Raw genomic sequence first — 23982 nt, forward strand, 5'->3', positions numbered from 1 at the left:
GAGTCTGGGTTTGGTGGATGGGTACGGGCTAGGCCACTTATCTCCAGTGAAGGGTAACCTTAATGCTTCAGCATACCAAGACACATGGGACAATGCTATGCTTCCAACTTTGTGACAACAGCTTGGGGAAGGTCCTTTTCTATTCCAACATGACTGTGCCCCAGTGCACAAAGAAAGGACTATAAAGACATGGTTTGATGAGTCCAGTGTGGATGACCTCTACCCCCGTTGAGCACCTTTGGGATGAACTACAACGGAGATTGCAAGCCAGGCCTTCTTGTTCAACATCAGCGCCTGACCTCATAAATGCTCTATAGGATTGAATGGGCACAAAATCCTACAATAACACTCCAAAACCCTGTGGAAAGCCTACCAAGAAGAGAGGAGGCTGTTACTGACATTGCATGTTATTTAGTGTCCCTTTGCCTGCTTGGCTGGGCTGGGACTAACATTATCTTAACTTTGCAACTATCTTTGCTCTTCAGTACACTTGTATTGGAGAAATATTTCACCAGGAGTTTCTACAACAACATCGCATAATGTGAACAGTTTCAGCTGTGATTGCATTTCCCTATCAGCCTCATGATGACATTACATACAGAGGGTTTAAAGACAGCAAAATTCATAATAAAGAACAAGAGTTTTTCCAAAGTGTTTCAAATATTTTGCTAAATTCTTCAACTGTTTTTCTTCTGAGATCAGCCTTGGATTTGAACACCCCTCTTTTCCTCCCATCAGGGGCCCCATCAGTCATGTGTTTCTTCCTGGAAATTAGTGAAGTTGCAGTGCTTCAAAACAAGGACATTGCTGCTGCTGCTGCTTGGTTAACACACAGACACATATGTCCTCTAATCTGAGCCGCTTTGAGACACGCTGTTTCATCTCGGTGTTATCAGGGCTGATGAGACCGTCTCGTCTTTCTGGGTCCACAGCAGCTTCTGTGCGGTGAGTGAAAAGCCTCTCTGATGGCTCTCCTTTATCTTCACATCAAGCGATTTGCTGCTCCTTTCATTTTGATACTTGTGCCAGATTGTAAAGGGAAACTTCACGAAACTTGCGTCTGGATGACACAGGTTCAGGCTGGAGATTTGCATCCGATCCAAACCACAGACAGCTCTGCTACATTTCTTTTCATGCTCTTCTGTATTGTATGTGTGCCATTTATCATCCTTTGTAGTCCTTTGTCAAGTAAGGCCAATACATTTCTTTTTTTACCAACTTTAAAAAACTCCAGATGCAAGATTGTTGGTGTTGGATCGTCTAATATTTAAGGATTTAAAGAGTTATTCAAAGATAAGATAATCCTTTAAAGTAAAAAATATCTCAGGTTTGACACTAAAAATGTGTAAAATCGTATACGAGTTCTAATAAATGTTGAGATAGAGAGCATGTAGTTTTACCTTTGTTTTGGGGATTTTTACGTGACCATGACTTCATTCCAAAAGGCAATGGCACCATTATGGAACTAGCTTGAGCAAGCATGTTTATGTTTTTTCATCCTTGACAAAAAAAAGGATGTGAAACAGATTTCTTTTCTGCTTTTTAGTTTTTTGGAGTTTTACAACTGCTGACACAAAGGTCGCTGTGTCAGAGCTCGCAGACGACTCAGCTCGGAGGGAAGAGTCCACAGGCACGACACGTAAGTTTCCTCAAAACTTTTTAAACCTACTTATTCCACTGCTCTGCTTTGTATGAGAAATAAGACAAAAAAAGGGGAAACAGTGGCAGGTTTGTCATTGCATTCTGTGTCAAGGATATTGCCAAATCCTGAGAGTGGGCGTTTTGTAACCCCCCAACAGCAACGGGAAAGGAAACACACGGCAGCTGTGGCAAAATGTACCTCTGCACTGAAACATGACTCACTGAGGCACCAGACTCCATCCAGATAGCAAATTTGCATCAATCCATTAAGAACAAAATTGTCTGGAACGCTTAAAATAGCCATTTTTATTTTACTTAAGCGTATCAAATTGTTTGTTGTCAAAATACACTCCAGATTTCCTCTCTCCCTGTCCGTCTCTCCCGGCTGCCTTTTGTCTGAGCCGCAGGCAATTACGTTTTAGTAGTAAGCAGGAATTGTAAAAAAAAAGGAAAGAGAGGGAAAATGAAGGCCTTTATGCATGCAGCTGATAAGAAACAGGGAGGAATTCTATTTCCCCCTTTGTCGCTTTAACGCAGACTTCACCAAACAGTTGGTTATTGTGGTCCAAGGGCAGCGAGCTGAAGTTACAAATTCTCAAAGTAGTAACTCCTCCATGTATGAGACACTAGTTCCACTGAAACTTGGAAGCAGGGAGATGTAAATCTTAAAAAAAATGGTATTCAAATTTGTTTTTTTGGCTTTAAAAAGTCAGTCTTTTCACAAGAAACAAGTAGACGTCTCCAACAATGTGGCGAGAATTTTTCAATTTCTCACCAGAATCAGTCACAGAGACGAGCACTGAGAGTTACAAGACCACAGGAAGTTTCTCAGTGCTGAGGCCTCACTTACTGACTCTGGGTACAAGCTGCATTAAGACTTGCTAATGTTTTCAACATTCATACTGAGAAAATGTAGATTTAACTACTTAGAAAATATAGGCACCTTATCTAAGACATGAATAGACACCAAACAGTGTTCAGCTGCACCATTTCATAGCAAAAGCCTAAAACACACAGTATGTACATTTCACCACCAGGGATCTTTTGATCAAAACAATAACAAAAGAGATATTCTGCTCAAGTTTTTCTAATCCTGTTGCATCAGCTATACCTACGCTCTGGTTTAAGTTATGGTGTTAAGTCCATACTAAACTCTAGATTGAAACTGTCTAGGTTGTAACTTATGTTTCCTCATTGTTTGGTTGCACCACAGAGACGTAAGGTTGATCTTACCTGGCAGAGCTTTGTCGCAGATATGACGTTTTCACTTAATTTCACCAATGAAAAGCATTCTTTCAAGCCAGTGTTTATAGATTGCTATTTCTTGTGTCTAATTGTCTCTAAACAGGCTGACAGCTGAAAATAGATTCTGTGAACTGCCATTAAAGGGATATTTTGGGATTTTTGAAGTTGGGTCTTATGAGGTGCTTGGCTATAGTAGTGGCATTAGCCTCCAGTGATTTCTGTGAAAGTTGATCATGTGGTTATCATGAGCTCAGAGAGATCCGTGGCATAATGGCAGTAGATGAGAACGTTTCATTCGCCTAGTTTAACAAGTTTTACGTAAAAATGTTGGGAAACATACAAAGCACTTCATTTCTCCCCAGAAAAAAACCCTCTGTGTTAGGCACAAATTTACAATGCAGCTTTCGGCATTTTGTCTCCTTCCACAGCGCACTGATATCCTCTGATCATCTATGTGGGTTAAGATAATATGAAATCCCGAGTAACCTGGTGGTGTAGGTGTGGAAAATGCGAACCCATTCTCGGGAACTCTCCTGCTCAAAACTTTCAAATGAAGTTTCTCTGCTCTCTCTTTCAGCCCGCTAACTCTTCATTCTTCCTCGGTGTACTCCGGTTCATAAAAATATACTCTCGTATCCACAATAAATCTAACCTTGCAAAGCAGATAGATACGCCCATTTCCTTGTTTTTCACTGGTAAATTCATCTTGTTAAGCTCCCATCTGAACCGTTTGGGCCCGGTTAGAAAGCGACAGGACCAATTAGCGACAAGGGGCAATACTTTCAGGCACAGCAGAGTCGTGGCGTAAACAAGCAGCAGCAAGAGGCCAGTGCAGTTATGGCAGAAGAGATTAGCGTGTTATCGCTGTTATTAGCTTTTTATCAGAACTTGACGACATTTCTTCATTAAAAGAAGAACAAAGAACAGCAGTAAGTTGTTTCCTTTTGAAAAACGACAAAAGTCGAGTACTTACATGTCTACAGTCGCCATGTTTCGCGTTATTCACCGTAGCTGCTCACACACAGCTCGACAGCAGCTACATCACATGTTTTGTTACTCTGACTGGCCCGTAGAGATGTGACAGACAGAACGTTCATCCAATCACACTCCGAGATTTTTTTTCAAAGCCTCTGCCTTTTCTCAAACATTTCCTATTGAAGCTGTCCCAGATGGATGTTTGAAACATCCATCTGGCATGTCAGGTTACTGTAAATCATCATCATCATCACTCTAGTCCAAAGCACTCATATTATTTTTGTTGGGATGGGGAGGGGTCCACATCAGCACCATTGAGAGGTGCTAGAATAATACGTGCTTTCCACATCAGCCTCCAAAAGTCCCCAGAACACCAGAAAAAGTCGCTAGATTTATCGGCAGTCACTTTTTAAAAAATAGTCCCTAGAGGGCTGAAAAAAGAAGTGAAAAGTGAGGTTGCAATTTTTAACCTTGATCCAAACCATTAACTTTTCAAAAATCTCATGCCATTAGCATTTATACAGGCCAAAATATTGACTATTAAAACTTACAAAGTGGTTAAAAGGACCCAAATGGGTCCCTGGGATGCCCAGAGGGTTAATGTTATACCATCAACCGCAAGTCCCAAATGCTTGGTGTTCCTGTGGTAGATGGGTGTGGAAAGAAGATCATCCCTATTAATCAGTCAATCAAATAAACACGAAACAAAAAAAAAAGAAAACGGCTCCCAAAAGGGAGTCAGATCTTATCGTTGACATAAAAGATCCAGCTCTTTGAACCAGCCTGTTAATGAACGACACATCAGTAGAGCCACTGTGGCTCGGTAGGTAGAGTTGGTGGGCGATTAATCAGAAGATCGGGGATCAAATTGTTGATGTTTCCTTGTGCAAGACACTCAACTCCAAACTGCTGTCACTGCTGTGCCACAAAGTGCCATGTGAATCTTAATTGATGCATATAAAAGGGCTTTGTTTAAACTAGGGCTGTCAAATAATTAAACATTTCAATCATGACTAATCTCAGGATTTCTCTAGCTAAACATCATTAACCTCCTTTGTCATTTTTTGATCTCCCACTATTTGTTAGTTTTTATTAGTTTTTGTTTCTGTCTTAAACTAAGGGGAATGAACTTCCTTTTTAATACAGACCTGTTTCAAAGAAAGTAGGGTACTTTGGGTCGTCCAAGGTTATGATATGAAATTAACTAGAGATAAAGAAACTTGCTTTGTATTTGAAAAGAAATAAGGGAACAGCTGTTTCTATTGAGGTTAACATTTGTGTTCATCATGGCAGCTGTCATCACGAGACGGACCGTTAGTTCTGAATATTAAGAATACCTCAAGCTTTGGTGGCTGTTTGAAATATTTGAGCTAATGTAACTACCATCTGAAAATAAATATATAACTTGAGGTAGTTTTTGAATTGATGTTGAAATTTTAAGTTTGAAAACTCTACATATTGTACCTTTAACTGACATTGTAGAGGAAAATATTGACTCAGTTAAAACTGTAACGTGTTCAACTGAGATATTAACAAAGAAAACCCACACTATTTAGAAGCCAAAACAACAAAAAATCAGCAGTTTCTTTGTGGATCCCCTCATAAACCATTGGAATGATAGTTCTTACAATAATCGTGTTTTCATATGTGACTTTTACTGTGTAACATATTGTGAAATCCCTAAAAACCGCAAATGCGCATGTGTGGTTCTTCACTTGAAATACTGTTTCATAAGCATAAAATCATGTATGCACTTGTGATTATATGAACTTCACATGAAATCCATTGTCTTTTTTTGATATCACATTTGGGATTATTTACACGTGTAACGTGAAAATTAACTGTACCTTTCACACGTGGAGTCTTCTACTTGAGAAGTCCTTCACTGGGGAAAACTTTTATTCGTTTTCTGTTTTTTTTTTTTAATCTCATCAGTAATTGCTCTGTGTGTTCACTTTACAGCTGAGAGAAGAATAGAAATGCAGTGAAGGCATGTCTGTGGCTTGTTGGAGTTTCATTGTGACTTGATAATCACAGTCCATGGTTGTGTAATGGTGAGTATATTTCACAAAACACTCATTTTATAACATCTGTGCTTGTTGTGAAGAGCTAAACAATGAATGCTTAAGACTGGTTTAACACTAGATCATTTTTAAATCCTAATTTTTTTTTTTTTTTAAAGTGGGAGACAACACACATGCAGACAGTTTCAACTAAATTCTGACATTAAAATCCTCTGGATGCACACACTTCAAATTGGCTAGACCACTAGACCTGCTGTTTGTAGTGATGATTCCGCAGACATGAGATCTCACAGAAATGTGCGTGATCAAACATGACTTCAAAAGTAAGATCGATGTCCTTAGCTGGCTCTCCTGGTGTGTGTTCTGTTTGGCAGTGTACAAAAAAACGAGGAAAAGATGGTGGTTGAAAGCCTGCTGAGAATCATGCCGCTTTTTAACGACCTTTCACCACTTTTTCCTTCCACTTTTGCATCTTTTAACACATTTCACAGCACTTTAACATATTTTTAACTTTTTGCAAATTTTTTGCCAATTTTAATGTAATCTTACCCCCTTTTTGACTCTTGAACCCATTTTTGCCAAAACCCCTTTTTAACATTTTTTTTCTCACTTATTGACTCCTTTAACCCATCTTAGCCACTTTTTTTTACACTTTTAGCCCCTTTTCCCCTTAAACCTGCTTTTGACCATTCCAGCCAATTCTACCTAATTTTTCCACTTCTTTGCCACTTTTTCACACTTTAAGCATATTCTATCCCTTTTTAACCCATTTTTTCCAATTTTAATAAAATTTCACCAATTTGTTTACCACTCTTTACACCTTTTTGGCACTTTGAACCCAATTGTTGCCCCTTTTCATCAATTTTAGCCAATTTTAACCTAATTTTCCAACTCTTTTACCATTTTTGGCACATTTTGGCCACCTCTATATTTAACTTTATTGCCACTTTTTTACCCATTTTTGCTCCTTATTGCCTGTGTGGCCACTTTTTTAAACACTCTTGGACAATTTTGCAGCTTTAAACATCTTTTAGCCACTTTTTTATACCACTGTCAACCCATTTTCACCCTTTTTTGACACAACCCATTTTAGCCAACTTTTTTTTTTCATTTTTAACTTGTTATTGCCATTTTTCACTTTTTAAGCTTTTTTAAGCCACTTGTTGCCCTGTTTTGTCGATTCCCAATTATTTTATCATTCATCCACTAAAGTTGTCACAGTTTTTTTTTACTTTATTTTTTGGCATCCTGACATCTGACATTACTTTCCAAATGATTAAGTTCAATGTGCCCATCCACATTGTTGTCATAACCTAAAAAAGGGTTTTATGGACTCATAATACTACAGCATTAATAAATGAAATTTGTTTTTGTTGCTCTGATAAGGGCGATTATTATTCAGGTTAAAATTAAATATTGGTATCACAGCTTAGATTACAAAAGATCATGATTTTACTGACCTACATGGGCCCCTAATTTGGCAGGGCCCCAGAAAGCTGTCCCCTTACTGGTTAGGGAGGCCCTTGATGGGCAGCCCGACCACAACTATACAACAACCAATGATACTACATGTGTTAAAGATGTTTTCTGCATGCCTATGAATATTGTATGCACTGAGATTTAGGCTTAATTTTAGGTCCGCCTTGGAAAAATACAGAAAACTTCAGATCTAATTTGTAGCCAGTCGAATAAGACTAGCTACCTTCCAGGAACAATAACATTTTTGCATCCTAAGTGAGAAATGACATCCTGGTAATAGATAACTGTAAGAGGAAAAACACAGTCTACACTGTCAGCATGCTTTTGTTATTTCTATCATCTACAGAACAAATTCAATTTAGGAACTACGTGCAGAGCAATAAATGTCACATCCTTTGTGTAATCCTGTTGCGTAAATGTGGAGCCAAGCTGTCAGCAATGTTGAGTTTTCATATTTACGTGCGTGTCGTGTGTCTGTGTTTGGGTTTGTTCTAAAAACGCTCTGCAAACACCTTACACACACTACAGATTGCTCTGCTGTATTGTGAACAGCGGGTGCATTCCCTAGCTGTCTGCTTATATTGAAACATTATGCATTATGGAGATCACATCCATGCTCACATCAGACACTCGGAAACACGCCACTGATGATGTCTTTTGAAGCGACACACAATATCACTTTCAATACCTCACCTCACACATCACGCCGTGTCTCTCGGATGGGGTAGCAATTCAAGTATATAGTTTTGATAGGGCATGAAAGTTTGTAATTTAAGGATATTGCATTTCATTTTGGCTGCCTAACAGGTTTTATCATCATGATTTCCACATGGGAGTCAGTGATTGTCGTGCTGTTGGCTTTGGTGAATGGAGCGAGAAATGGTGAGTGTTGCTCTTAGAATGAAATAGCAAATCTAAATGGAAATACCTAACCATAAGTTGCAAAGGCGACTGTTATGAGACCTTTCTTCTCTTTGCCTTGGAGGTTCTGTCCAATTTAAATATGAGGCTTTGCTTTTTTTTACAATTTATTTTTTCTATTCCATCTTCTTTTTCAATAAGTAGCATGTTCTCAAACAATAACTTTTGATATAATAAGTTAACATTTATTTCCCTTTCTTAGAGGGTGGCATCCAGCCATGCGCAAAGATTCAAATGTCCAGCTCTGTGGTGCCTTTGGGGTCACCTGTCACGGCCACCTGCATCATCAGAGAGGACTGCCGTCTAGCCACGGGACAAGCTGTTCACATAGAGTGGCAGCTCGCTGATCGCTTTATACCCAGCAGCCCCGGGGCTAATGAGAGCAGCAGGGTGTCCCAGGTTGTTATACCGAGCTTCAATCACACCAGAGCATTCCTCACGTGCTGTGTCCAAGGATCACCTTCTCAAGTGGTGGGAGGAGTGGAGATCAGAGCTGGATGTGAGGGGGATTTTACTCTCTTTTCATGTTTCTGCATTAATGATCAAATTAGCTTGTCTGTCCTACTTGTAAAATATAATGCCTGAACCCTGAACCTTTAACTTGAGAAGTGTAAGAGAAGTTTAGGAGAGCTAGCAATTTGAAATATCACTAGACTCTTACATATTAAGCAGCTTAAAATCATATCCAGTGACTAATGTCTCATTTCAAAATGTGCTGCAATTTGTGGATTGGGTAATGTGTTGTTTGCTCAGAATACTGTACAGAAAAAATTTTCAGCAAAACAGTCAAAATGGATGAGTTACATGACAGAAAGTACTCAAAATCCCAGGCATTTTAATTAAAGCTCCTTTGGGGAGTTTTTCACTAGTAGTAAAACAGACTGCAATTTATACTGATGACTGACTTTATATGGCCTACAATTGCAAACATACCCACCAAGGAGAGGTATGATTGTGTATTTGCAGTTATGTTATGCCTGTCAAAGCTGATACAGGGTAGGTGTCAGATAAGGTGATTAACAACTATCTTTTTTAATGCAAAATCTTAATAGTGAGTTTCACACTGGATGTTTAAGACAAAGAAGGATTATCTTTTTTTTTTTTCAGAGAACCCAACTTGCACATGTAAAGGAAAATTTCAGCAAAAAGATCAAATGTGTCACTTGGTCTGCGGAGGGTGCCAAACTCAACACATCCTGAAAGTTATTCAAAAGAGCTTCAAGTTTTTCACACAAGCGACAACTTCCAGTGTTGAAAATTGAATCCAATGCAGAAATGCAAAATATGGCTGTTCCTAGAGTGTCCACTTGAGGCTGACTGCAAAAGCACTGAAGGACCTCTACATAGCTATATGAAAATGCCAATACAGAGAACTACACTCAGTTAGGGGTGTGGCTTGTTTGACTTACAGGTGGGTGCGCTGGAGCTGCTTGTTTGGAGATTAGGCTAGTTCTTTAGTTTTACAGCTTTTCCAACATGCAGACTGCTGTTGTCGGGCCTTAAAATAACACTTCATAAAACCAGAGTTGTCATCACTAAGACTATGTCCGTATTTTATTATTGTGTATGGTTTAAATATATTCATTTTCAACTGATTGACAAATGCATTAATAAAGAGATGCATTTCAACAGATTTAGCCAAAACAATATGATCCAAGCAAATAAGGGCTGTCAAATTGATGCATTCATCACAGTGGAGTCAAGGTCTGAAATCAACACATTCAGGATTTTTGCCTTTATTCAGATAGGACAGCTAAAGAGGGGCAGGAAATACGGGGGAATGCATGCACCAAACAGCTCTGCGATCAGAAATGACAGCCAGTATGTTGAGGACTGTGGTCTTTGTTGTTGGCTGCCTGCTCCAACCACTGACCTAAACGATGCCTTTGCCTTTATTTAGATAGGATAGCTGAAGAGAGACAGGAATTATGGGGAGAAAGAGTGGAATCAATCCCATGACCAGTGTGCTACTTAATACTTTTCAGAGCACTGTTGTTAAGCTATCATTGGAAGAATAAGGGTGCTGCTGTGCTTTTGAACATCTCATTTTCATTTAATGCAAACCCCCAAGTACCACTGGTTTTAGACAGCACAAATTACAAAGTAAAAGTATAATAGTTTGAGAGAATCTCAAGGACCATGAACGATTAACCTGAACTTAGAAAAAGCAACTTAATAGAACTCCTGAAAAGTTTAATTGCTGTAGGCTTTACTAGGGATCAATGGATTTCAGTGAGTCATTTTGTACATGCACTCCTGCATACAGTTGAAACCAGAAGTTTACATACACTATATAAAAAGGCACATAAACATTTTTTTCTCACCGTCTAACGTTAAATCAGATTAAACTTTTCCTGTTTTTGGTCAATTAGGATTACCAAAATTATTTCTATTTGTTAAATGCCAGGATAATGAGAGAGATCATTTTTTAGACAATTTTTTATTATTTTCTTGAGAGTCAGAAGTTTACATACATTCCATTAGTATTTGGTAGCATTGCCTTTAAACTGTATGACTTGGGTCAAATGTTTTGGATATGCTTCCACAAGCTTCTCACAATAGTTTGCAGGAATTTTGGCCCATTTTTCCTGGCAGAACTGGTGTAACTGACCCAAGTTTGTAGGCCACCTTGCTCGCACATGCCTTTTCAGCTCTGCCCATAAATTTTCAACGGGATTGAGATCAGGGCTTTGTGATGGCCACTCCAAAACATTGACTTTGTTATCCTTAGGCCACTTTGTAACCAGTCTGGCAGTAGGCTTAGGGTCATTGTCCATTCGGAAAACCCATTTGCGCCCAAGCTTTAACTTCCTGGCTGATGTCTTGAGATGTTGCTTCAGTATTTCCACATAATGTTCTTTCCTCATGATGCCATCTATTTGGTGAAGTGCACCAGTCCCTCCTGCAGCAAAACAACCCCACAACATGATGCTGCCACCCCCATGTTTCACAGTTGGGATGGTGTTGTCAGGCTTGCAAGCTTCCCCCTTTTTTCTCCAAATGTAACGATGGTCATTATGGCCAAAAAGTTCAATTTTAGTTTCGTCAGACCACAGAACATGTCTCCAAAAATTAAGGTCTTTGTCCCTGTGTGCATTTGCAAACTGTAATCTGGCTTTTTTATGTTTCTTTTGGAGTAATGGCTTCTTCCTGGGAGAGTGGCCTTTCAGCCCATGTCGGTAAGGGACTCATTTGACTGTTGATAATGACACACTCTTACCAGCTTCAGCCAGCATCTTCACAAGGTCTTTTGCTTTTATTCTTGGATTGAGATGCACTTTTCGGACCAAAGCATGTTCATCTCTGGGACACAGAACCCGTCTCCTTCCTGAGCAGTATGATGGCTGGACATTCCCATGGTGTTTATACTTGCATATAATTGTTTGAACAGATGAACGTGTTACCTTCAGGCATCTGGAAATTGCACCCAAGGATGAACCAGACTTGTGCAAGTCCACAATTCTCTTCCTGATATCTTGGCTGATTTCTTTTGATTTTTCCCATGATGTTACACAAAGAAGCAGTGTGTTTCAGGTGTGCCTAAAATACATCCACAGGTGTGCCTCTAATTAACTCAAATGTTGTCAATAAACCTATCAGAGGCTTCCAAAGACATGACATCATCATCTGGGCTTTCCCAGATTGTTTAAAGGCATAGTAATCTTAGTGTATGTAAACTTCTGACTGTCAAGAAAATAATAAAAAATTGCATTTAGCAATTGACATTTAGCAAATAGAAATAATTTTGGTAATCCTAATTGACCAAAAACAGGAAATGTTTCATCTGATTTAATGTTAGACGGTGAGAAAAAAAAGTTTATGTGCCTTTTTATATAGTGTATGTAAACTTCTGGTTTCAACTGCATTTCTTTATGTATAATCGTGTTAAATACTCAGTTTCACAGAAAAAGCACTTTGAAGCAGTCTCCTACCTCTAAGCCATGGTTTCAGACCACTAAGGTGTAGCAGTGCAGCACTGATTCAAATAGCAAACCTAAAAGTTAAGGTCATAAAGTACATCTCTTTATTCATTCATTTAATTTCCAAAACAAGACTCTAGAAAAAATGTTTCACACTGTCAATGTGGATTTACTAAATTGTGTTTGAAATTCAAAATAACTCCATTTTAGATTGGCATTTTTTAAAAACTATAATTGATATAAACTGACCATCAAATTCCAGTGATTCATCGTGATTAAAGAAACTGATTGATTGACACCCCTAATGAAAGCACAATGATTGTTAAGAAAAATTAAATCCACGTGCTTGCTTATAAAATGTGCACACAGTGTTAAAAAACAGCACAAAACTCCGCTAATCTTGTTTTTTTTTTTTTTTTTGTTATTGATAGATCCACCAGAAGCTCCACAAAACCTCAGATGTCAGACAAACCTGACCACCCCCAACACCCTGACCTGTTCCTGGGACCCAGGGCAGAAGGAGACCCATCTCCTTACAAAGTACACCCTCCACACAGAGATATGGTACGATTCTGTAATAGTTATGTACCAGAAATACTGGGACACAGTTACCAGAAAGAAAACCCCATGTTGGTGTCAGGAATCTCTTTTACAAAATCTGTCTGAGAGGTTGCTCAATGTGTTTCTCACAGAACAATTTCCTCTTTTCAGGGATTCAAATGTGCACAACATATATGAGTTACCAGTAGGAGTCCATCAACACATCATCCCTCGCACTGGTTTTGTCTTGTTCTCAGACATGACGGTATATGTGAAGGCAGTTAATGAACTAGGGGAAGCAACCTCAGCACCTTTGATTTTAGAGCCTGTCAGTTCAGGTGAGAAATTAAAGATACAAGCATCTATTGAATAATTTCTTTGTACTGTGGACATAAATAAGGATTTACCAGGGAATTGCTTTGATAGAATTATTGTCTTTCTTTAAATAGTCCTAAGCTATTCTAATTATGTACATGAAAGTCAGTTTTAAGGCAATTGCCACTCTAAAGCCAGCTTTAGAAAGTAGTTAAAGCCTTGTGTTGCTCCGTAAGGAAGTGAAAAAAAGAAGTTGTTATTACATTATTTGAGGTGGATTCCATTGAATTTGAAGAGTCCACATTTAAAGCGAAAAAAAAAAAATCCTGCAAATGTGAAGTTAAAAACAGTTGGCTACATTGGCTTAAGGCTACAATAGCTGTGACTAGTATGCCAGAACCATTTGAAGTGTCCATATGCGTGTAATAGAGGCCTGAATTTGATGGAGAAATACATGCAATCAGTGGTGGCTGGTGCACTGCTCTCCAGGGGTGGGGCACAATATCTCACAGATGGCCAGGATGCACATTTTGGTTTGTGGACTTGATGCCAGAAATAAGGAAAAATGCTAAAAATGTTAGGTCATTTACTGAGAATCAGTGGTTCCCAGCCTTTTTCCTTACCACCCCTGCCATAAGCTAAGCACTTACCCTCTGCCCCCAGGCCCCACACAGAAAATTTAACATAGTTTAAATTTTCAAATCAATAAAATCCCAAAGATCTTGTTCTTGCAAAACAATCTGTGTATAAACTATCCATTTACTGTTCTAGAGAGGCCCTGCAAATGTAATTAACCACAAACATAATACTAATTTGCAGCATTTACTATAAAATTCCCCCCAAAAACTTGGTACATACTGCTAATGTAATAACTATTATATTTGTGTGGATTTATTATGTTTGTAGGAAGGTTAATATCACTCTTTTTTAAAACTGTATTAACTTCATGGTAATATTATGCAAACACTAAAAAGAAAGTTGTGGTCATTGTTTGTTGAAGCTTTTTAACAACTCCCAGTGTGTTCAAGTCAGCTTAAGCTCTTATCAGAATGTACTCATGGTGAATTTTTGTTCACCATGAAACAGGAAGATTTTTCAGAATCAAAACACTCATAGAGAAATGAATCTCAGCACAACATTTTTGGATGAGAAAGGCAAGGGACTGATGTCAGTTTGGGAAAATTCTGCAAAATCCAAAGGGCTCTTCTTGAATTAAGTTTTTCTGATCTCAATATAAGTAGTTTCAGAGTTCACAGAGAGCTGACAGAAAACAAGTTTTTCCACACTTGAACAAAACTCAAAGGACAAGGCTTTGCAGGCTTGTCAAAGTTTGATGCCTCTCCCTTTTAAGACAAGTACTGTGTCTTAAACATAAGGATACAAACTTCATGAGACTAACAACAAATTTTGAATGGACAGGGATTTTAAGTTATTGAAAAAGAGTAAAAATGGCTAGAGGAACAAAGTTCCTGTATACCTTTTTAGCTATAATTACCTCAGAGCGCTGTTTCTGCGCATTTTAATCCACTCTGCTGAGATTCACGTCCTATTAGTGATTCAGGACTCCAAAAAAACTACTTCCTGTTTCATAGCAAACAAAAATTGTCATGACTGCTATTCTTATGAAATAATTACAGTTTTAAAAGCTGGAGATTTTTACCTTCCCACAAACTTAATAAATCCATAAAAATGTAATAGCGTGGCGGTTATTGCTTAGCTCTGGCTCTAATGTCTAATGTGATCTTTTTCTGAAAACATGAAAACAAAGAAATTAATTTTACATCTTGGCTCGTAACAGCTAAATTTGACACACCAATGATCCAGTTCATCCAAACGGCGCCTCAAAGATTTGGCTGCTTGAAGCTGAGCTGGAGTTTATCCCCACACCAAACCTGGATGTCGGACTACCGCCTGAGCGTGGAAGTCCGAATTAAAACTGCCGACAGCAGCCAATGGAGAGAAGAACCAGTGAGTATAGTTAATCCCTTTGACTGATGCCGGTCATTTTACTTCAGACAGCAGATGCAAGCAACCCCATGGTCCTACGATGTGCTTGAGAGTTCAGTTCATGTGCCTTGAGAGATCTGTTGTGTATTTTTGTCATCCTGACTACATGAAAGATCCAGGTGCCTAAGGCCAAAATGACCAGACCTGTGGACCTGTGCCGTCTCCTCCATGGGACGCGATATGTCGCCCAGATTCGCATCCGATATAAGCAGAGCCCGTGGAGTGAATGGAGCAGTAGTGAGTCTGGAGTCACCTTGGAGAGCGGTGAGACTCGGATCAATTCAGAGTGAAACAATCAGTCACTCTTATGTTTCCAATCTATCCCCTTTCTTCCGTTTCCTGCTCTTTTCAATATATGCTAATGTCATGTTCTACATCTCCCATTGCTTTGCTCTGAAGCACCAGCACCATTGATGTATTGAACTCTGCCATTCTAGTGGTGAATCCATACATGTCTTGTAAAGAAAAGTTTTATTTTTTAAAGACAGAGAAGAGAAGGGCAGGCTTCTGACATGGCACTAAGATGACAGCTGTCTTTTTCTTTTCAGCTCCCACCGGACTCTTAGATTCATGGACGAAGGTATCGAGGGATGACAGGCACGAAAGCCTCAACATACAGCTGTTCTGGAAGGTATGCACATCTCACATTGGCGCTTGTCACAAAGAAGATGTACTCTCTGGTATACGTGTGAGGTCTGGCTTTAAAATAACTTCTCACCTTTTTTCCAGCCATCAAAACAATTCCACGCCAACAGCCAGAATGTGTCATACAGCGTCTCAGTGTCAAAGCTGCCGAGTGAAAAGGGAAAGGTGTGCTCTACAACAGGGAATTACTGTAGTTTCCAGATTTCCAGGAAAGAAAGGAAGGTGTACCTGAGTGCTGTTAATGCAGCAGGAAGATCTCCACCTACTGAAGTTCGGATTTACTCACCTAAAGGTAAAACTGAGATCTTTTTCTATGCTTAAACCGTGAATTAATAGCTCTGAGGGATTTTTCAGATCGTTACAAAACAGACTAAAACTAGTTGTGATTCCCCTTTATGGCCCACAAAAGCAGTCATGGCAACAGGAAGAAGATTGATTATTAATATATGCCTTATACCAGCGGAGTAGGCATCAGATGAAGAGAGTCACTACCAAAAAAGTCTGTGTCTACATTTCCCACTATAAATAGTCAAATTAGCTGATACATCACATTGTGAAAGGATTACATTTTTTATAAATCTCAAAACAGGTTGTTTTTTTGATGTGACAGCTGCAATAACTCTTGAAAATCTGTGGCATTGTGGATCTCTGCTGGCAAAAACAAAGCAAAGAGTCAACCTCATAGCAAAGCAATACATACTGATGAAGAATAAACCATATGCATCCATTTGGAACACCTAAAGTCACAGGTTGCAGATGTGAGATTTTCACTAAAAACCACGTCTGACTAAATTGTTTTTGTGACTGAAAATTGTTTAACGTATTTAATATAACAGCAAGCAGAATATATTCTTGGCTTGTTTATCACAGTCTTTGACCTCATTCACCATTATCTTCCAAAGATAGATAATAAATTCATTCTGAGGAAGAAGAGGCTATGGTCTATTTTCATTGCAAGCCTCTTTGAAACTGCATCAGTCTACGCAGTGTAGATCAATCCAAACAGCAGGGAAATTATGTAAAGCATACAGTCAACTTCAATTTGCTTGGGGCCAAAAGAGATGAAAAATTGCATCTTTTGAGTCCTAGGGGAAACAGGAAGTTTGAGATGCTATGGGCCATTGCTGACTGGTCAGATGCTGTGATGCTACTTTCCATAATAGTGACTGATCTCCACTGGTTGGATATATAGGAAAAATCATTCTGGTTCTATTGTATCACAGAGACTTGGAAGGAGGCCAAGTCGACCTTGTCCCATAATGGGTTAAACTAATGAATGCTACTGTATATCCTCTTGACCTGGAAGCTCAAGCATATTTTCTGTAACTAACATAGAAAACGTCCCTTTAATGCCCATAGAAGGGCATGAGACTTTACAGCAGTGTGCAAACACAGAAGACATACATGACTAAAAACAGAAGCAGAGTGACATTGGCAATACTCAAATCAAAATCTAAAAACAGCTGCATGCTGGATTCCAAGTTTAACAAATAATTAAATAATCAGCAAGTGCTGCTCAAAATGAAACCCAGACTGATTTAATTATAAGATATTTTGTGCCAGTAGTGAATATAGAATATAAACTACAAACAGATATACTGGATGATAACACTGGTTCAGACAGCGCTGTCATCAAAAACAGCATACATCAGACTGTAATTAGAGAGGAAGCATAGCACATAATGTGAAACGGCAAAAGCTATAGAGAAAATAATCATTGAAACGAGAATACAGATCACTAATTATATTTTTTTGACAATAATTCTTCATTTATTCTGAAAAATAGTGCTCTAAAATACTGGACCATATGACCAACTTGTTGTGAATAAGTGTTTTAACATCATTCTCTCTTTAAATATAGTGCCTACAAAAAGTATTCACCCCCTTGAATGTTTTACCATTTTATTGATTTTATAGATAAAACATAGTCAATAAAAATGGACATTTTTTTCAGAAAATTTTACATTAAAAAAAAAACCTATTTAATGTCCAAGTGAAAACAGATTTCTACAAAGTAAAATCTATCAGATAAAAATGTGAGTTATAAAATGAGTGACTGCATAAATACTCCCCCCTAAGTCTTTGGCTGCGATCACAGCACTGAGTCTGTGCGATTTTACTCCATTCTTCTTTGCAAAACAGCTCTGTAAATTTGCTCAGGGATCGGGCGTGAACAACCCTTTTCAAGTCCAGCCACAAACTCTCTTATGGATTAAGGTCTGGGCTTTGACTCAGCCACTCCAGAACATTTACCTTGTTGTCTCTAAATCATTTCATTTGCGCTGTCATTTTACCCCCTACCTTTCCAGGGCCAGCTGCCAAGAAGCATCCCCACAGCATGATGCTGCCACCCCTGTGCTTCACAGTGGGGATGGTGTGTTTATGGTCCAAACATAGTGTCTTGTCTGATGGCATAAAACCACCATTTTGGTCTCATCAGACCAAAAAACTTTCTTCTACTTGACTATAGAGTCTCCCACATGCCTTTTGACGAACTCTAGTTGAGATTTTAGGAGTTTTCTTCAACAGTGGCTTTCTTTTTGTCACTCTCCCATAAGGCTTTAACTCATGAAGAATCTGGGCAACAGTTGTAGTATTCAGAGTCTCTCCCATCTTAGCGGCTGAAGCTTGTAACTCTTTCAGAGTAGTCATAGGTGTCTTGGTGGCCTCTCTCACTAGTCTCCTTCTTGCATGGTCACTCAGTTTGTGAGGGCGGCCTGATCGAGGCAGATTTACACATGTGCCATAATTTTTCTCTATCTCTCCCCTGACATACTTTTCTCTCAGTTGCTTGGAGTGTTCTTTTGTCTTCATGGTGTAATGCTAGCTAGGAATACTGATCAACCAGACACAGGTGTCCTTATACTACAATCACCTGAAAACGCCATCAAATATTTAACCCTGCCACCCTCACCTTCCTAAACTCCCCACCCTTAAAGCAGTAAAGTGCTACTTAGGAGCAACAAAAGGCTAAACAGGAATTACTACATTTAAATTATCTGTTTATTAATGTTATTTAATCATTTAAATGTGCTGAATTAAGAAAAATATTACAACATAATTTTGCTCTGGCATATGTCAGAGACATATTTGCTTAAGTGTGTTTAAAGAACAAATTTCTTCCCAAGAACAGTTTCTCAGAGGCTCATGTATGGTTATCCCCATAATCTGTATAATGTGTCCTGTGTCTGTAGATGTTTCAGTGATATCAGATGTCTTAGTGGATCCTCAAGACGACAGATCTTTCCTGGTCCAGTGGAAAAGCCCTCTTTCTGCCGGCCTCACTGGATTCGTGGTGGAATTGAGGCCTTTGTTAAAACCTGAGCTCTCCTTCACTCAGTTTGAAATAGCTGACAGAAACCACACAAGCCTTGTTATAACAGGTATATTGTTTGTATTTCAGGCTTTATGATCCATGTCCTCTTCTTTTTACTCACTTTTTATTTGTTTTTCTAAGCTGTATTTCAACCTTTATCACAAGAATCCACTCCTGTGCCCAGTCTTCTTTCTCTTGTGCATTTCCTGCCTGCAAACCCACTTCCAAGCTTACGGGATACTTATTCACTCTAACCTCTTCACTCTCATCAATAGGCAGCTTTGAGCCCTACAAGCCCTATGGGATCTCTGTGTATCCGAGGTTTAAGGACGGGATAGGCCTTCCTCGGACTGTTAATGCCTACTCGAGACAAAAGGGTAAGTCACCGAAGACACAAAGAGGATCACACAAAGAGCAGGCGGAGGTGTGAGAGTCGGGTTTCTTTAACTTTGAAGAAGTGAGAGACGAGTTTGCCAAGCAAGTTTAAAAAGAGATGTGCAATCTTTCAGGAACAGTTGATACATGATGGAATGATGCCCTCTTGTGGATTAAAATGAAGGCTTATTTCTTTATAGCTTTAAGGTTTCAGATCAGTCGAGAAAATCTCATATCACAGAGTTTTTAAAATCAGTGCAGCATGGAAAACCCCTCTGTCTATTGGTAATCACTTTGGATTTGCAATATTAACTTATGATGCTTTCTGTTTAAAGCTCCATCCATCGTTCCAAAAATAACAATCAAAAATAAATGGCAGTCACAAATTGAGCTGAGCTGGGATGAAATACCGTTATTCCAAAGGAATGGAATAATCAAAGACTACAAAGTCATCTACTGGAAGGAGAAAGGCTCCATTAATGGTAGGTTAAAGACCTTCATTTGACTTTTCTATGATAGCTCTTCATGTAATTGATGCTTTCTGATGTCTGCCTTTTCTTTCAGTTGCAACTGCTGACCCAAAAGAAAGGAGGGTGGTTCTAACAGACCTCGATTCTCTGTCTCTGTATCAAGCTTTCATGAGGGTTAGCACATCCGGTGGAACCCTGAACGGGTCGATAATTACATTTGAAATGGAGCCCTTCGGTTGGTGTCATCTTTTGGCAGTGTTTCCTTGAGACAACACAGAGCAATGAAGGGGGTTTGTTTTCCCAACAGCAGATATGACATGCAGTTTTTCTGTGTTTCTCCTCCTATGTGCAGATACCGTTCTGATCATTGTTCTTGCATCTGGTGTTGGACTGTTGTGCTTTATCTTCTTCATTGTCATGACTTGTTTTTCCAACCACAAAAGGTGAGATCATTGCTTCTCCTTCTTAAGCTGTTGAGTTATTATATTGTTTATTCTCATGGCATTCTACTTTCTATTGCAGGCTGAAGGGGCGTTTCTGGCCAGTTGTTCCTGATCCGGCAAACAGCAGCATCAAGAGATGGACATCAGAATCAACACAGGTGCGAAAAAACAGCCTTCTCAAGATCAGATAGTTTATATAAAAATCCACTTCACAGGAACCTCCAATATGTGTGGGGGTGCTTTGTAGCTGAGTGCGAAACGATTGGGATGAGGGTCAGCACCTCCAAGTCTGACACCATGGTTCTGTTCAGGGAAACAGTGAATTGCTCCCTATGGATGGGGAGGGTATCTTTGTTTCTTTTATTGCCCCAAGTGAAGGGGTTCTAGTATCTCAGGGTCTTGTCCACGAGTGAGGGTAGAATAGACCGCAAGGTCGACAGGCGGACTGGTGAAGCATCAGCAACATAGTACCGTAACATTGTGGTGAAGAGTGAGCTATGCCGGGAGGCAAAGCTCTCAATTTACCAGTCGATCTTTATTCTAAAGGCTCATTTATGCACGTACGAAAATAGATCTGTGAGTTTTAAACTTTGCAACTATGAGTGCCCTAATACTGATGTGCGTCCGTCATGTTGGAGTGGACACTGAAAAATTCATCCACTAGAGGTCCTCAGCTCTCATGGAGCTACTTTGACTGAAGAAAGAATGGCCCATGCTCTGCTCAGCTGTGCTCTTGTAGTTGTCTAGCTGTTTTTTAATTGGCCTACTGCATACTCCTGCCAAACTCAGTATGCAGTATGTATTGCGCCCTGCGTACTGCGTTCGACAGTAGTATGCAGTATGACTGCCAGTCAGACATTATTGTGTAGTATGCTTGGCCCGGTTTAGCTGGTTTCCAGTATACAGAAGTACGTCAAACCCTGGTCAATTGCAAACAACGCTACATTGCTTTCTATCCATTTACGTACAGAAAAAAATCTAGGACGTTTTTTATTTGATTTTTTGGGATTTTTCTAGCCATTCTTTTTAGCTTAGCATGTATAGTGCAGTGAAAGGACACACTTGACAGCACCTTTCTGGCCGTTACGAACAACACTGACCTTATTACAACTTATTTTGCTATAGTACATGTTATAAAGGTAAAGATAAAAAGTAATGGCACTTCCATTTGTCAGCCACTCTGGTGAATGTTTCACTGCTCTCCACCATTACCAACTCTGACCTGGCGCTTTGCATTGCGGGTAACAGTGGACGAAGCAGACTGGTCCGATGCATACTGTGACGTTTTCCCAAATCAGTATGTCATCCGGACATTTTTGGCATACTGCAGCTTTAGCATTTGTTGGCATACTGATTACTACATTTTGGGCAAATCAGAATGCACTGTTACTATAGTAGGCGAATTCGAAAACGGCCTCTGTCTTTGTGCCTTCTTTCGAACGATTCTTCTTCGTTGTGTTTTGCTACTCGGGGTTCACCTGTTGACTGCATTTCTAAACACTGCCCCATGATTGCCAGTGTGGTGTTGCAAAGTTGACCTAAGTCCATAGGCTTAGAGAGCACCAATGAAAAACGGAAGAAACTGTAAGCTTTACAGTGAAGTGAATCCATGTATTTGATTTAATTTATGTTATGAGTTTAAGTAAAGAAGAATAATAAGTCAACATCTACACAATGAACTATCTACATATTTTGTTTTAGAAAACTATTTTCTCAACAGCATCTATTAAGAATTACTCAGATATGTTGAATCTGCCTCTGTGGTTTTCATCATGTTTTTCAGAGTTTAGTCCTCCTTTGCTCTGATTTGTGACTGCATGATATATGGTAGCTAGTAAAAACTAATGCTCAGATAGTTATCTGACTCCATCCTGCTGTTTTTCAAACTTAAAGTGATCGATCCACCATGTACCGAACCCCCACATTACAAAACTAATGCAGAGTAGAGACAGAAAGGTCTGTCTGTATCTATATTTCAAACATAGAGCATATATGAGTCTTAACTCTCACCTTTGGTTATGTGCTTTGGGTAATGACTAACCTCAACTTGTGCTTTTTTCTTTTTCAATACGTACAAATCTAATTTTGACATCTTCAGAGCAGATAAAGCCTCACTCTCCCTCTGAGATTTTTGGAAAATGATGACTAGTTTATTCTCTTTTTGCAGGATAGCTATCTTTCCTCTGACGAGGAGCCGAATCCAGTGTACCTGTCCCACCTCAGCTTCCTGGACCTCCCTGCCAAACTGTCCAAAGAAGACCACGATGACCTGTGGTTGAACAGCTCAGAGGACACCAGTGACCTGGGAGAGTCCATTTGTGGTTCACCATTCATCCCTGGCTACTCTGGGTCAAACAGTGACTCTGTCCCTTATGCTACAGTGGTCTTCTCTGGTCCCTGCAGCAGCCCCACACCTACAGGGCCTCCTGTTTACCTGCGTTCTGAATCCACACAGCCTCTGTTGGAGAGTGAAGAATCCTTCAGTCCAAAGTGCTACCAGAATATGGCGACTGATCAGAGGCCAACAGAGCAATGTTTCTTTGGACCGGATCATGATTGCATTACAAAGGAGAGGAAAGACCTAGAAACTTTGTGGGATGACTTTCCTTTTCTACGAGCATTAGCCATGAATGATGCAGAAAATGACTAAAATTATGCTTTGTAAGACGCTCACAGAGATGTGAGTTTGTGTCTAAAGCTAAGATGATTCAAATGGTAAACGACTGTAGGAATATGCTTGATTTAATCCTAAAAATCACTTTGATTTTAAATGATTACACGTCTGTTAATGTCAGTGCTTTTTCTGCAGACTTAATACATGTAGGACTTTTCTACTTATACTTTAGTATAATACTAATGAAAAACATTAAAACAAAGCGCTGATGAAAAAAATAGATTTCCGAGACAATATAAATATAGTTTAAATTTAGTGTTCTCCTTGATTGATTAATTACAACTCTACCTGTACATGTGGTACATGTGTATTTTATGTTGGTAATGATAGCTAGTAGATTACATAAAAAGAGGAAGTTGAGTTTTTTATCATTTATATTGTGAGCGACTCATTAAAGTCATAGCTGAACTAAACATCAGGTAAAAGAGAGATTTTGGGAGCTGTTTTCCTACTATTGCAACAATACAAGACACCTAATTTAGCTAGGAAAATAAATCTAAACATAAAAGTCTTTGTGCTTGAATTTTGTTGCATAAATTCCCCTGTTATGTATGAAATGAATTATGTTTTATTGATTAAAACAGTTTTTAAAAAATATTTTCCTTTTTATCTTTATTTTATGGTCATTTCAGTCTGAGTTAAAGTCATTCTGTCTTTTTACTCACCATTTGATCATAGGCTAATTATTGTAACTAGCTCTTCTGCTGCTCTTCATTTAAATACATGTACTAACCGACCACTTTATTAGGTATACCTATCAATTATTAATTAACACAAATGCCTAATCAGCCAATCACATGGCAGCATTTGTTTATTAGCCCTTTAAATCCCCTATACCCCAGCATGGTCTTTCAGGTCCTCTGAGCTGTCCCGCCAAGCCATCCCAAGGGTCCAACAAGAACAGCACTTTTCAGTTGTGGGCCCTCATCTGTGGAACAATCTGTCTCTCCACATTAGAGGTGCAAACATTTTACATTCCTTCACCTCTTTTT

At 39.1% G+C, this 23982-nt stretch overlaps 1 protein-coding gene across 2 annotated transcripts; it reads left to right on the forward strand.

Annotated features, from left to right (window-relative positions):
• Positions 1-783: 783 nt before the first annotated feature.
• csf3r (colony stimulating factor 3 receptor (granulocyte)) lies at positions 784-23587 on the forward strand. Of its 2 annotated transcripts, none has more exons than XM_041793388.1 (18): positions 784-945; positions 1547-1639; positions 5824-5915; positions 8172-8246; positions 8488-8784; positions 12637-12769; positions 12917-13083; positions 14859-15028; positions 15187-15331; positions 15616-15698; positions 15797-16004; positions 18907-19095; positions 19304-19405; positions 19739-19885; positions 19968-20108; positions 20226-20316; positions 20396-20474; positions 22484-23587. In XM_041793388.1, exons 4-18 carry the CDS (start codon positions 8183-8185, stop codon positions 22964-22966), a joined length of 2499 nt encoding a protein of 832 aa, XP_041649322.1. In that variant the 5' UTR covers positions 784-945; positions 1547-1639; positions 5824-5915; positions 8172-8182; the 3' UTR covers positions 22967-23587. The 2 variants fall into 2 exon arrangements, with proteins under 2 accessions (XP_041649322.1, XP_041649321.1); XM_041793387.1 differs by having other exon boundaries at positions 785-945; positions 15181-15331.
• The last annotated feature ends 395 nt before the right edge of the window (positions 23588-23982 follow it).

The sequence above is a fragment of the Cheilinus undulatus genome, linkage group 8, assembly GCF_018320785.1.
Source record: "Cheilinus undulatus linkage group 8, ASM1832078v1, whole genome shotgun sequence".
Lineage (NCBI taxonomy): Eukaryota > Metazoa > Chordata > Actinopteri > Labriformes > Labridae > Cheilinus > Cheilinus undulatus.